This window comes from Oryzias latipes, chromosome 4 (genome assembly GCF_002234675.1).
Source record: "Oryzias latipes chromosome 4, ASM223467v1".
NCBI lineage: Eukaryota > Metazoa > Chordata > Actinopteri > Beloniformes > Adrianichthyidae > Oryzias > Oryzias latipes.
In genome coordinates this window covers 22772273-22785898 of record NC_019862.2, presented here as the reverse complement: position 1 = coordinate 22785898, position 13626 = coordinate 22772273, and the positions used below count along the sequence as shown (strand labels likewise).

The 13626-nt window shown below is 37.6% G+C and overlaps 1 protein-coding gene across 1 annotated transcript in view; it reads right to left on the bottom strand.

The window, feature by feature from the left end:
* The window catches only part of pik3r3 (phosphoinositide-3-kinase regulatory subunit 3), a 248651-nt gene that overhangs the window by 123000 nt on the left and 112025 nt on the right, over positions 1–13626 (bottom strand). The window contains exon 4 of the mRNA XM_011474287.3: positions 10395–10526. Within this exon, the coding sequence (XP_011472589.1) occupies positions 10395–10526 (132 nt within the window). The remainder of the gene's footprint in view (positions 1–10394; positions 10527–13626) is intronic.

Below are 13626 nucleotides of genomic sequence, written 5' to 3'. Positions count from 1 at the left end.
CCCCAACATTAAAACCCATCTCAGCCCCTCACTTCTACACACCAAACACAGACGAGACGTCCCCGCTGCGCCGCCCGACCTACAGCTCCGTCATCAATATCCATCCAAGCGTGTTTCCGACTGCTTACCGACTTTGAGGAGACGTAAACCCTTGGCAAGACATTGTGATTTGAATTCCAACCAAGTACAGCCCCAAGCTGCTTGTCAGCTCGCCTGGCAGCTGCTATGGAGAAGAATCACAGGGCCTTCATACTTGGATGATTGTAGAGCGCATCAGTGGGAGATGGAGCAGCAGGTAATGCCTATTTCTCTTTTGTCTTGCATTATTTTAGACAATGCTTCTTGTTTGAGGAGGACCAGACATATTGATGAGCACTTTCATACCAGACCCTCTGCCACGGCAAACAAGCTGTAAACAAGAAAACATCTGTGGCTGAGCGCTGTGTGCGCTAGGTTAGTGATGGGGAGGCTCAATAAGAGAGCAGAGATCTGACACCCAACAGCAGAATAATCGTTTTTCAAAGAACCATCACAACAAACCCATTCATCTTTGTCAGTGTCTCTGTTAAAGGGCTTTTTACTTGGAATATTTCTTCATCTTTTTGTTTTATTGTTGTGAAAAATGGGTTCAAACCCAAACTTTTGTGGTGCAACTAGTACTGCTTGACCTTTACCAGAAAATACCTCACAATTTTAATCTTTATACATGAACAAAAACTCTCAACAACAGATATACATGTGAATTTGAAAAATAAAACATGAAGACATCTTGTTTGTTCTTAGTTCTTAGCTTTTATAGTTAGAGTAGTAGAACAAGAATCACAGGAAAAAACAAAAACACAAAAAAAGAAAATGGATATCACCCTTTTTTATATAAATGCAATAACTTTTTTTCCTATTATACGAAGAAATTAAATCAAGGATAACTTTTTAAAAAATGCAATACGCTAATATTAAGATTACCCTTTTTTAATTGAATGCAATTCGATTTTATAAACATGTCCTTTCTTTGCTATAATTATTTTATTCCCAAAAATATTAGCTATCATTGACAAATGTATATCTTCACACTTAACAAAATACAACTTCAGAACAAAGGTAAGATATTGATTTGATTAGGAATAAAATTAAGGTGTAAATATGGTTATGAATATGTATATAAATAAACGTGGTAAAATATGGATAGCTCTCAACATGTCAGAATAAAAACTTTTTTGCGTTTTACAAATTTTTAACAAATATTAACATTTTTTGTTGATCTCTGTTAAAATATTTGTTTTATTTTGAAATTAGCTTTGAGTTTGCTTTTATTTACCCTTGCATTTTCCAGTGGCTGGCTGATCTTGTGATGGGGTGGGCATCCAATTACCAGTATTTGTTTAGCTTCCAGTTTTGCTTAACTTTTGAGGGTAAAGTTTATCTTCATCCTCTGTAAAACATCTGCAGCTGCTTTAAACTTTATCATTACTCTAGGCAATGGTATAGTAGCAGATCCTGTACATTTTTCACACATAGCCAAACGACTTGACATGTTATGAATGAGTTGGATGTTGTGAGGAGAAACATGTAGGTGGTTTTCTTTTCACTGCAGCCCAGTACCAACTGTCCCACGGACCGGTACCAGTCCCCGGCTCAAGGTTTGGGAAACTGTGTTAGAGCATCAACATAGTGTTCACTTCTGGGGTGTATCATTTTTCTAGAGATCCTTTTTGTGTCTGACTTAACTAAAGACTGACCCTATTTTAAACAAATTTTTGAAAAAACTTGGGGAATAGATGAATGTTTGAACATATTGGATTTTCCTTTTTAAGGTATTTTCTATCATTGTGGCAGGCAACCTAATAATGTTTTAGCATTTCATCAATATTATAATGATAATTGCTGTCCTTTGTTATTTTTGCCAAAATTCTAAACTCTGTCAAAGCGACAAGTAAAAAGGATCATTTTCTTTCCTTAAAATTGTCTTGTCACCCATTAGTCATTTTATTGGACAATAATTGTTCAAAGGTGGAAAGAGGTTACAAAACGCCTTCATTCATGGTAGAAGTCCGTCCACCTTTGCATCAATCCATTTCTAGAACAGCAATTTGGGTGATGCATTGGTCTGGATGCAGGCATGTACTCTGTATCTAGGTGTTGTAATGGTGATGAATATTGACTGGCCGTCGGTGTATTGGTGTGTCTGCATGGGGACTCCAGGGTTCCGATCAATCTCAATAATACAGAGTGCCCACAAGGACGTTAAAGAACTGACGGGAGAACATAAAGTGGTTTACTAATGCTAAATGACCTCCATAAAACATGTATATTTCTTGATTTATTCATAATAAGAACACATTTTAAACCTCATTTTCTTATTTATTTTTCTTTTTTACAGGGAATATCAACATTCCCACCACTGTTACATTGTTTCCAGGTTACACACAGTTTTACATCCTGTATATTTTCAGGGTTTTTTAAGAACAAAAGAACAGAACAGCTGTCAATCGCACTCATCGTTCAAAAAAAAGAAAAAAACTCCCATTGTTATCTGTTATCTTGTAGTAGAGAAGCATTTTATTGAAACTCAAGCAGGTCTGGTCTAAGAGGTCCAATATATTTGACCCATTTTGCCCACCATCTCGAACCTTTGTCTGTTAGCATCTTTATTTCATATATCAGTCTTCCATAACATCAATGTCATGTATTTTTTATACCAATTATCTAATATTGGAACATCTGGTTTTAACCACTTTCTTCTGGAGACCTTCTTCCCTCCCACCAGCAATATTCACATTAAATATTGGTCTGCTGCAGACCGCATGTGTTGTATTATTGTTCCCAAATATAGTTTTTTTTTTCAAATGTTGTTTCCAAACATTTATGGATTTCTTGCCAAAAGGATGTGAGTACAGGACAGTCCCAGAATATTTGGTAGTAGTTTGCTTCAGATGAGGCACATAACCTCAAACCGCTTGTACCAACACCTAGATGTCTCTTTTGATGAAGAACCTGATGATGCTTTTCCATCCAAATTCCCTCCAACTATGTGAATGTGTGGTTCTCCATAGGGATTTACAGATATTTTCCCACGCTCTTCCTTAGAGATGAGCAATCTTCTAAACCTCTTTTTCTTGTTGGAAATAACTGCAATGTACAACACACTTACAAACTCCATTTTTGAGCTTTTTCTTTAATCTTGTCGAAGATTGGAGTCAGAGCACATTTTTTAGTTTTTCTCTACTGTGTCAACTGATTTTAGCAATTCACTATTTTGACAGATTTCATGTCCATATGTGGCGTTGCAATTCCCCCTCATCACCCGTTAATCCTGGCTGTCCAGCCTCCCATGAGGCCAGATGGGGCGACCAAGTTTCCACTCCGGCCTTGACCTCTATTGACTAGCAGGTCAGCCGCAATCCATAAAAACGCAGGAGGATGACTGTCTGATTGTGGGGGACCGTTGTTGGTCAGACAGGGGGGCACTCCATTGTGCCCCCCCCCCCGTCCTTCGGTCTGTAGTAGACTGTCCAATCATCAACGGTAGATATTCAGATTCTACCTCATTTATAATAGAGCTATGGTAACAAGGTAATTTTTTTGGGGGGGATCAATAAAGTTCTATTCTATTCTATTCTATTCTATTCTATTCTATTCTATTCTATTCTATTCTATTCTATTCTATTCTATTCTATTCTATTCTATTCTATTCTATTCTATTCTATTCTATTCCATTGTAAACTGTTAAACTACAGAAGACAGCATTCCGAACTCTGATGCTACGTACACACCAGTCAGGTTTAGCTTGTTGAAGTACGTACTGAATGTGGGTTCTGTAACCTACTTTTAGTATACGTTGTTCACACAGGACCGTCACTACCCAATACTACAGCACGTACCTACAGTCAGAAGAAGCTTGGTGCGAAATGTCAAAGCGGTGTAAATCTGGTGAATCACCAGGCTTTTCTTTCCAGGTCTATTCCGATACACAAAAGACTTGATGTCATGGAATTCCAGCCAAACACAAATTATAATTATTTATTTCTGCTTCATGATAAATTTGGTCGGCATGTCCGTGCTTTAAAAAAGACCTAAAAATGACGTTAATTGTGAATATGCTAATACAGCTAATGTGTAGCGGTGTTGGATTTTTTTTTTTTTTTTTTTATGTGTTATTAACATGGGTGGGAGTTAACCCAGTCACAGAAACGTTTTTTTTTAGCAGTATCTGTCCGTTTTCTGTGTGTGTGTGTGTTTTAAATAGGGTTGGGACTTAAAGCTATTGTGAATAGGCTAACATGGCTAACCCTTCCAATGCTACTAGTGTGGCCAACGCGTAGTGTGTGTTGGTGTTCACTCTACGCCTCTTTCAACTATAGGTGGCAGACGCGCACCTGTAAACAACAGAAAAAGACAAAGCCCCTCCCTGCTTGTCCAGTGTGAACATGGTGGGCTAAACGCATGATCAAGAACCCCAGTTCAGCGTGTTCTTGAACGCGTCAAATACCAGAAATGTACGTAGCTTAACAGGTATTGTGAACATGCTAATGTGGGTAACGCTTCAAATGTGGTTAGCGTGTTACAAACAAGTTCTAGAATTACTGTGAACGCAGTTAATAAATTCTGACTGACAGACTTGTCTCTGACACTTTTGTCTCGCTTAATGCGCCTTATAGTACGTATGTCATTCATTTAGTCAAATAGAACATTCATTGATGGTGCGCTTTATAATCCAGTACGGCCCATAGTGCTGAAAACACTAAAAGTAGTAAAGGTAATACAATTCTTCTAAGAATCCGGTGCAATAAAGCTTTGCATCTGGCAAATATCTTCTTTTCCTGTCATTTCCACTTGATGATGTAGATCATAACACAAAGCCCCATTTTTGGGGTCAAATTTAGCAATAAATCAAAATTATAGTCATAAAAAATATAAATCAAAAGCCCAGAAATGGGCCAATTTATTGATGCAGTGAGAGACGGACTAAGGTGGCAGGGGAATTAGTCTTAGGATCCGTCAGGTCCAAAGAGCAACACAATCCCAATGTTAGGAGGTGAAAGGTTGGTTTGAATAACAGAAAACACGTTTTCTACTTTGTTGTCTTTGCTTTGCCCCAAAACTATATATTAAGCCAAACTAGAGTTGGTCATAAAATCCCTTTTGTAAGGGGCTTGTAGATTCACACTATAGGTCAAGGGCATCTTGTTTTAAGAGTCTTAGCAATCCTTTAGGAAGGTTTTTAATCAAACAAAATCTTTCAGGGGTCATAGCTCTATCTCTTAGTTTTAATGATTGAGGTTATTGACTTACACCATCTGTACGATCTTCTTCTCTATGTCTATGACTCCAGATGGGCCAAACTCAATCAGACATAAGACTTCGCTCTCACAGACCATACCAGCCTGTGAGACTATCAAGGTTATCTGGTATGGGAAATTTAGAACAATTACTGACAAGAAAAGGGACCAATCAAGGGGAGTTTACTGGGTAAAGAAGGAAAATAAAAGTTGTGCATTTTTCAAAAACAAATAATCAAGCTGTCTTCTTTGGCAACTTGAAAAAAGTTTATATGGGTAAGCTATGAAGCAGTGAAGGCACATCCTTATCCAAAAAAGACTTCTCCCTATTACTATTTTTTAAAATCTCTACTGAACCAGCAGGGGTGCGGTGTGGCGGTTAAATCAGTTTGTTCAAAATGAACTAATATCAACTAGGAATATTATTGTCAACAATAATAATATGTGACATACTGTCACATATATGATATCAATCAAAATGTTAAAATGAATCGTTACACTAATTTACAAGATTGTTCATGGACCCAAATTTTGAAAAAGCCTGATTCACACCAGAGACTAGCCCTGAAGAAACACTCAAACTAAGCTTGCGTTTCATTTTCTTATCACTCTTGCATTAACTTGCAGAGCTTAAGTTGAAAACAAAAACATAAAGCAAAAATAAAAATAAAAAACTGCAACAATTTCAAAATAATGAATAAAAAGGGAGGTCATCCTTCCGTCACTACATAATCCGAGTCTCTGATTTATCACGTTCAATGGGCACATTTTGTAATAGGGCCTAAAAACAGTCTTAAAAATGTAAATAGCTATGCTTGAACTCAAGAGTTTTGAACGCGGACACCAAAGCCTAACATTTATGCACGTTTACATAGACTTCTCATTGTCAGCCGCAGCTTGAACAAGCGTTGCTGAGGGGTGGTGTGAATGTAGCTTGACAGTGACAGGCACAAAGAACTTTAAAGAATTTTGCACCACGGGACAATAACAAGTTCATTTTTGAGCTCCTAGTATTTAGAGTTGGTCTAAAATAAGTTTAACTTTAATCAGACACACATTAACACTGAAGCTGCATCAAGCCAGGATAAGCTTTAAATTTAAGGTAGATTTGGCAGTGTTCTAACTGTACATGTTCCCACATTCACCCTGGGATCTACACAAAAAAATAAATAAATAAACATGCTACTTCTGGAGGATTCAAAAGGTTTCTGCAAAAATCCCTATAAACGTCAAAATATTTTATTGCTTTTTACCAGTAGTTTTAGGGGATTTGCCATCATGTTCTGCTTGCTGGAAAATGTGATGCTGATCAGATGGATACAGATGAGAAAATGACCCGGCTCCCAGAAAGCAGAACAGCCAGAGGAAAGGAATCAAATAAGAGGGGCTTTAACGTCTTACGACATCAACAAATGTCCAGAGAATGGACAGATGAGACAAAAAGCAACCATCTTTATGTAAAGAACAGTGTTTTGTGGTTTGTATATTCACCCATATGGGTATGATGAAAGCAAAATTCTTTTAAAGCCCAACATATCATGGTTTAGTGAGACAAAATTGCAGTAATAAAAGCTAAAAATTAGGATATATGTAGCTGGTTTTTGTAGCCGATTTACTTTTAACTATTTGGACTATTATTTAATTTAAAACTGTCACAACAAATTTGAATGCAAAAAGGTTCTGGCTTTTCCGAAACAACGACATGGGAGCTAGTTTTATTAAGTAGGGAATGCCTTTGTCCAAAGCCGTTTCTTAGCATTATGACTAATGCAAAAAAAATTAAAAAAATAAAATTATTATAACCTTTAGTGTTAACAAACCAAAGCAAGCAAAGAAATTTCTGAAAAAAAGGAGAATGCACTATTTTTATTTTTAAATGGAAAGATACCTTGGAGTAATTCCCTAATGATTAAATGCACATTTGAGTTTATTACTGTAATGACCCAGGTTACTAGCAAGGTGCGCTGTTTTTTAAGTTTGTGTTGCGGTTTTAGATATTGTCGTTTTTGTTGGTGGTCATGATATTGAGTCTTTAGCTGTGCTTTGGTTGAATACTGTTGTAACAAGTGAGTACCTTGCATACAGAAGTGAGGTTGCAGCACTATTCGCTTGCTCAGGTTACATGTTCTAGACTGTAGGCAGAGCTCACTATTGATCTGAGCCACAGTGATGTGTCTTTTACCCACTTTCATCTGTGAGTTTGGGTTCTTAAGCCTTGGTTGAATGTCGATGATGATGTGAGGATTAAAGCTGTGTTCACGCCGTCTGCGATCCATGCCTCAGGGCATCCAGTTTCAATGTTAAATCAATGTACAGAGGCAATCAGAGGTCCTGTGGTGCGTTTTGAGTGTTGGGCACGGTGAGGTATTATAGATACAATGCATTTTGGGCGTATTGACGCACATCCAGAGTTCAAATATCTAAAATTTGCAGAAGAATTTGCACTGCCCCAACCAATCAGAGACCTAGTTTTGGCCTGAGGCATATTGATGACATGATCAGTGGGTGGAGTCCAAAACCAATTTGCATACAGACAATAATAAAAGGGTCCTCTAATTTTTTTATTCTTATTTTTTTGTCCTCGGACTAATGGGGGACAGCAAATCGTCATGCCATGTATGTAAAAGACAAATACAGTCAATGCTTCCATGTAGCAATAAGGGCTAAAAACCTTTGATGCTAGCTCCTCCCTCACGCACCAGGAGCATCAAGTTTATGAACCTGTTTTTGGACAAGTGTAGAGCAGAAAATGTCACGTCCATCAATAGAGAGGCAATATGACATGAATTTGACGTGCAAATTGTGTTTGGTGTCAATGCTATCCCATGATCCCAAAAGGTTTAGAAGATGGATGGATATTTCCTCACGTGATTCCATCAGAGATGCTATGACCATAATTGGACAGTTTTTGTTTAAAAATCTTCTAATGTTACTGAATTACATCAAGTCTGCTACAACTCCCCGGTAGTGATTGTTGTTGCTAAGGATGACACAACCAGTTACTAGGTTTCAGAGCTGCAATTATATTTCACACAGCACAGTATGTTCTAAAAAGAATTCTTGCAGAATGTCCTTTGTTCAGACCTTCAAATTGGCATGAGTACAGTTGACAGCTAACAGTGGCAGAAGAGAGGAATAAAGCAACTGCCCTTCAGGAAATAGTTTCTTTTTTGGAGAACTTCTGGTGCAGTTGCACAATGTATCTGCAGTGTGCAATTTCAGGGTTTTAAGCGTCATCCTGTAATATTCTCTGATTTCACCAAAAGAACTTCTCATGACCCCATCCCAACAAATGAGTTCAATTTTAATGGGATTATCCTCAGTCAGCAGTAAACAGTGCCGCATCCCCTCAGAGTCTTGAAATGTTTTCATGAATAATCTACATCACAAAAAAACGGCTGTTACTTAACAGGATGAAGACCAAAAGAGGTGGTAAGTGTCTTCTATAATTCAGATGGTTTGCAGTTCGAGAGTGGTGTCGAGAAGTTGAGATGAGTAATATTTTGGGGGGGAGGTTAAAAGGAAGTTTCTGCTAGATCAACTAAGTAGGCCTGAGTTTCCTATAAAATACAGTTAAGAGAACCAATCCCTGAAAGCCTTGGAGATTTGACGAAGACAAGAGGTTACAGGTCTGTCGTCTTTCCATGGAGATGGGGCAGAGTTTTGTCAGATGTGATGAGTATCCTCACTTATTGAAAGTGACAACCAGAGTTGGGATTGAACCAGGCAGTTTAACCTGGCCGCTTGCAACCCAACAGCTGGAAGTATAAAAGTCATACCACAGGTCGCCATGAAAAATGCAGCTTACAGCTACAGGTGGACGTTAGAGGTTGGGTTTTTATTTGGGTCATGCTTAAGTTGAAGATACGCTTTGAATAAAGGTTGACCTAAAGTTGTAACCAACATTAGAATTGATTCAAACTTGGCTCTATAGGTCTTGAAAATTCATGCTGGCTTACAAACAACCACTTGTGACTCAATTTATTTTTCTATGATCCAACTACATTGATCTGTCTGAGGCAAGTTGTTAATCAAATTGACCTGTATCATTATAAAAACATTTCCAAGATAAAATAAATCAAGTTCATCAATCTTAGAAATAACCATTTGGATTGAGTCACAGTTGGTTTATTTTACTATAAATTAAAAACAACCAATTGTCAATAAATGTGATGACAGCAAAAAATGGTCAAGCCATTTTTCCAGTCAAATGTGTGGGAACACTTTGAATGAACATTTTCGAATGATGTTCCGTTTGTGGAAAAACAACTGTTTGACTGAACTATATGAATCAAAAATGTGAATGGATTTGCCATTCATTCTTGTTTACTTGTTTGTTAGTACACATTGACAATCTAAGAAATACAAGAAAGGTGGAAAACGTCACCTGCACTGTTCAGTACCCAGGTTTATTTATCTCTAAGCCACACTGGTTGAATTTTTGGCTAACGATGTCCTGGTTTGATTTTAGGTCAGTGAATTGGATTGTTTAAAATGTAGTAATATCGTCTATGAAATGTATCAGCAACCAAAATTATGATATAAATCGGACTGTTGTTAAAATGGTTAATACTTATATGGCGCCTTTCTTCCTACAAGGACAAAGCGCTTTACAGTCACTCACACATTCACTCACACATTCACACACTGGTGGCCGCTCCACTGCCAAACACAGGCGCCCCTCAACCACCAGAGGCAAGGTGGGGTTCAGTGTCTTGCCCAAGGACACTTCGACTCATGGGCGTGCAAGGCGGGAATCGAACCTGCAATATTACGATCATGGGTCGACCGCCCTACCGCTGCACCACGGCCGCCCCTATAGTTACATGAATAGTTACACCCCTTATAACAGTGCAAAGCTGATAGGAAAAGCTGCTTTTCTCTGCGTCACAATCAGCTGATTCACATTGAACGATCGACTACTCCTGTTATATGTCAAAGAGCATGGGTTTTTTTGAGTGTCGCCGGTGACAGCTTCAGTTTTACAAGGGTAGCGTTCTTCACTTATTCATTCAGTGTTCTACATCTTGACCAAATTTCTACCAAAAGTACATCTCAGTTTCTTCTTCAAACTCACATTTAGCAGATCTGCTGTAAGTCTGGAGTATGTCTGAGTACCTTGAGCTGTGTAGACCAGTTCATTATAGACGATAGGAGGGATAATAGGGGTTTGCAGGTCTTGCAGGAAATCTCTCAGGGCATCACTCAGAGAAACCACATCGTACTTGTCCAAATCTGCCGAGATGGGGTCTGAGAGGAGAAAACAGAGATAAGAAAAGAATATTATCTTCACAACCTTCAAACTGGAAATGAGTGCATTAGACAAGACAAGAACTTCCAATAAAGCTAAAACAAATACTGACCACACTGACTGTTGTTTGTGCAACTGGTAGACTTTTTTTTCCTTGAACTACAAATACTTCAAAAATGTCCTTATTGAGTTTGCCAGAATTTTACACACATCCTGATCTTAAGGCACAATAGTCTGAAGGAATACAGGAAGGAAAAAAAAAGTTTTCTGTGGCTCAAACTATCAGTCAGGGTAAGCCGGGCTCAGTGGTGATCCCACTGACCAGAGTCTCACGGTCAACTGTTTCTGGGAACTGAGAAGCTCTAGCTCAGCTGCAGATAAAAATAAAAAAAAAAGATGCCCCGAAGATGAGTCCACAATGAGAACTTCCAACTTTCTGTGGCTGTAGACACAACAGCAGATACCACGGCCTCAGAGTGCCTGAGCGAGTGCGCATGCAGATTAGGAAAGGACAAACTGCGTGGCGTCATGTAGGACGTTTGTGTTGTCCTCCATCTTCTACCTTATCCTCCCCTTGTCCTTTCCCATTACCTTTCCCACCCCTCCTTTGTCCCCCTCCCCCTTAGACTGACCTTTTCTCTGATACACTTTTGTATTTCCTACACTTTCTTGTTCCTTGACTTACTCCGATTTTTTCATCTCGACCTCCTCTGCCTTCCCAATCCTTCCCCCATGAGCACAGCACATACCAGACCCTCTGGAGCCAAAATCGCAGCTAAATCCCACTGATTCGGATCTCTAACTCATGCCTGAGTAAATTTCCCCAATCTGCAAAAGCCAGGGAAACATCAGGCCATTAATATAAACAGATGAGCTCTTCACAACACACAACTGTGGTATTAGTATTTGCGAGACATAATCATTCCAAAATAGGTGATAATGTCACTGCAGCAGAAGCAGGTGGATCATCCAGAAATTGTACACAGGTAAAATTACTGTTACTTCAAAGGAAACTATTCAAGTAGAAAAAAAAACGAGGACCATGTTCCCTCGTTTATTGTGGGAGATGCGTTCCATAAACAACTTGTGATTGGCGAAATAGGGTTACAGATGTTTTAAGGCCTTAGAACTCCTCACTTCAAACTTTCTACACTTTAAAGTCCATCTGTGGTGCGTCTCCGTTGTGTTGCATTGACACAAAAAAATAGAATTTTCAATAATCAATCAGATTGTTTACGTCGCCTCCGTCATGTCTGTGTCTGACGTCCGTCTCTACGCAAAGCAAGCTTTACGCAGGAGTTCTATTTCAGTCCGTTGACGCATCAATTTCGCAAAAAAACAGAGAAACGGAAAACAGATCAGATTTGAAAAATATTTTAAAAAACTTCAGTTGTTCGTTTAAATAAAAATTTATAAAATTGTATTTTTATTTATGTTAAAGTGCCCATGTGATAATAAATGTTTATGTTTGTGGCATATTTTTTAACTTTCTGTATAAATTGCATCTTTTGTATGGGTTTATAAGCATGATGCTTCAGGAACATCCTTTTTTTGACAGACTTTTTACCAATATTTGATTTGCCACACATCCGTGCTGCTTACAAACATTAATAACAGAATCTTGATCTTTCTCTGAGATGTAAGCATCCTCCACTTCTCAATTACTTCCAGTTTGTTGCACTGATCTATCAGGATCTTTTTTATTGTCATCAGTGAATTACTTTACACTGCTTTGTGTTTACCTTTTAAGGCAATTATCTACAAGTAGCAATATTTCTCTGATTTGACTGCATATCTGAAGAATAAATGGTATAAAAGCTTAAAACTGAATAAGTCACAACTACAGACTATTGATTGTAAATAAAAACTGGACTGGGTGAGTGGGGCAACAAAATAAAGCAAATTCATTCGCCATTTTTGCGTGATATGAACGCTGCTTTGTTTGAGCCAAAGTGGTCCAAATCGATCCAAGTTAACGCATCAATTCCACTTGAAAGTGAGCTCAGGAGAATATGTCAAGTTTTGAACATTTAATGTGAGACCACATACTTTTATTGAGGCATCTGATTGGGCGGTTTATAACTTGAATTACTTCCACAAAAGAAAAAGCATCCTGGGAAGCAAAAAAAGAATTTGGATTAGCAGGATAGAGATGGACAAGAACTTAGGTAATAAAGAAGATGAAAGCTCTAGTTTCAAAGGGGGCTAAGATGATACATGACTAAGGAATTATGCAAAATTGTTATATTTATATATATATATATATATATATAAATTAAAAAAATAAATAAAAACGCCCCTCTCACCCTCCGCAGGTGGTTTCTCACATAAGCTCGGGTCCCTTACCAGAGGCCTGGGAGCTTAAGGGTCCTGCGTGCTAAATATATATATATATATATATATATATATATATATATATATATATAAACTCATTGAGCTAAATAAGTTTAATAGTAAAAAAATATACATATAAAGTTATTATTTTGTTTTGTTAATCAAGATAAATTTGAATGAAAAACACTGGTCTTGAAACATAACCCTGTTCATCACACTCAAGACTTAATGAAGTATTTATATTAACAACATATTAGCAAACAAGGCAATCTGTTCTTCCATTTCCCAGCTCTGCTTAAATGACACAAATCAATAAAAATATATATATTTTTATAGATCTCTAGTGTTTATCTTCCGAAGAGAGTGCAGTCTTAATTTTTTTCTTGGTAACCACCAAACACAAACAAAATACAGAATTCCCCATAGAGGAAACAAAAATAATAGTGCATATTGTACCTTTTAAAAAAGTAGCACTTTCACCATAAACATTGTTTATTTTGTTCAGTGCAATGGAAGTTGTGATATTCTTAACATACCTTAAGTACTTTTTATAATCAACAGTTTTTGACCATAAATCCTCTGATAGTTGCCCGGCATTCATTCAAAAAATTATTAGGAGTTTAAAGAAAGCTGGCAGTTGTTGAAAACCAGCTATTATTTTCCTCGCAGACAGAATAGTGATCCATAAACGTGATTCTTTTGGCAGTAAAACGTGGTACCGTATATTATGGTGACAAAATGTAGACAACAAGGAAAAAACATTTT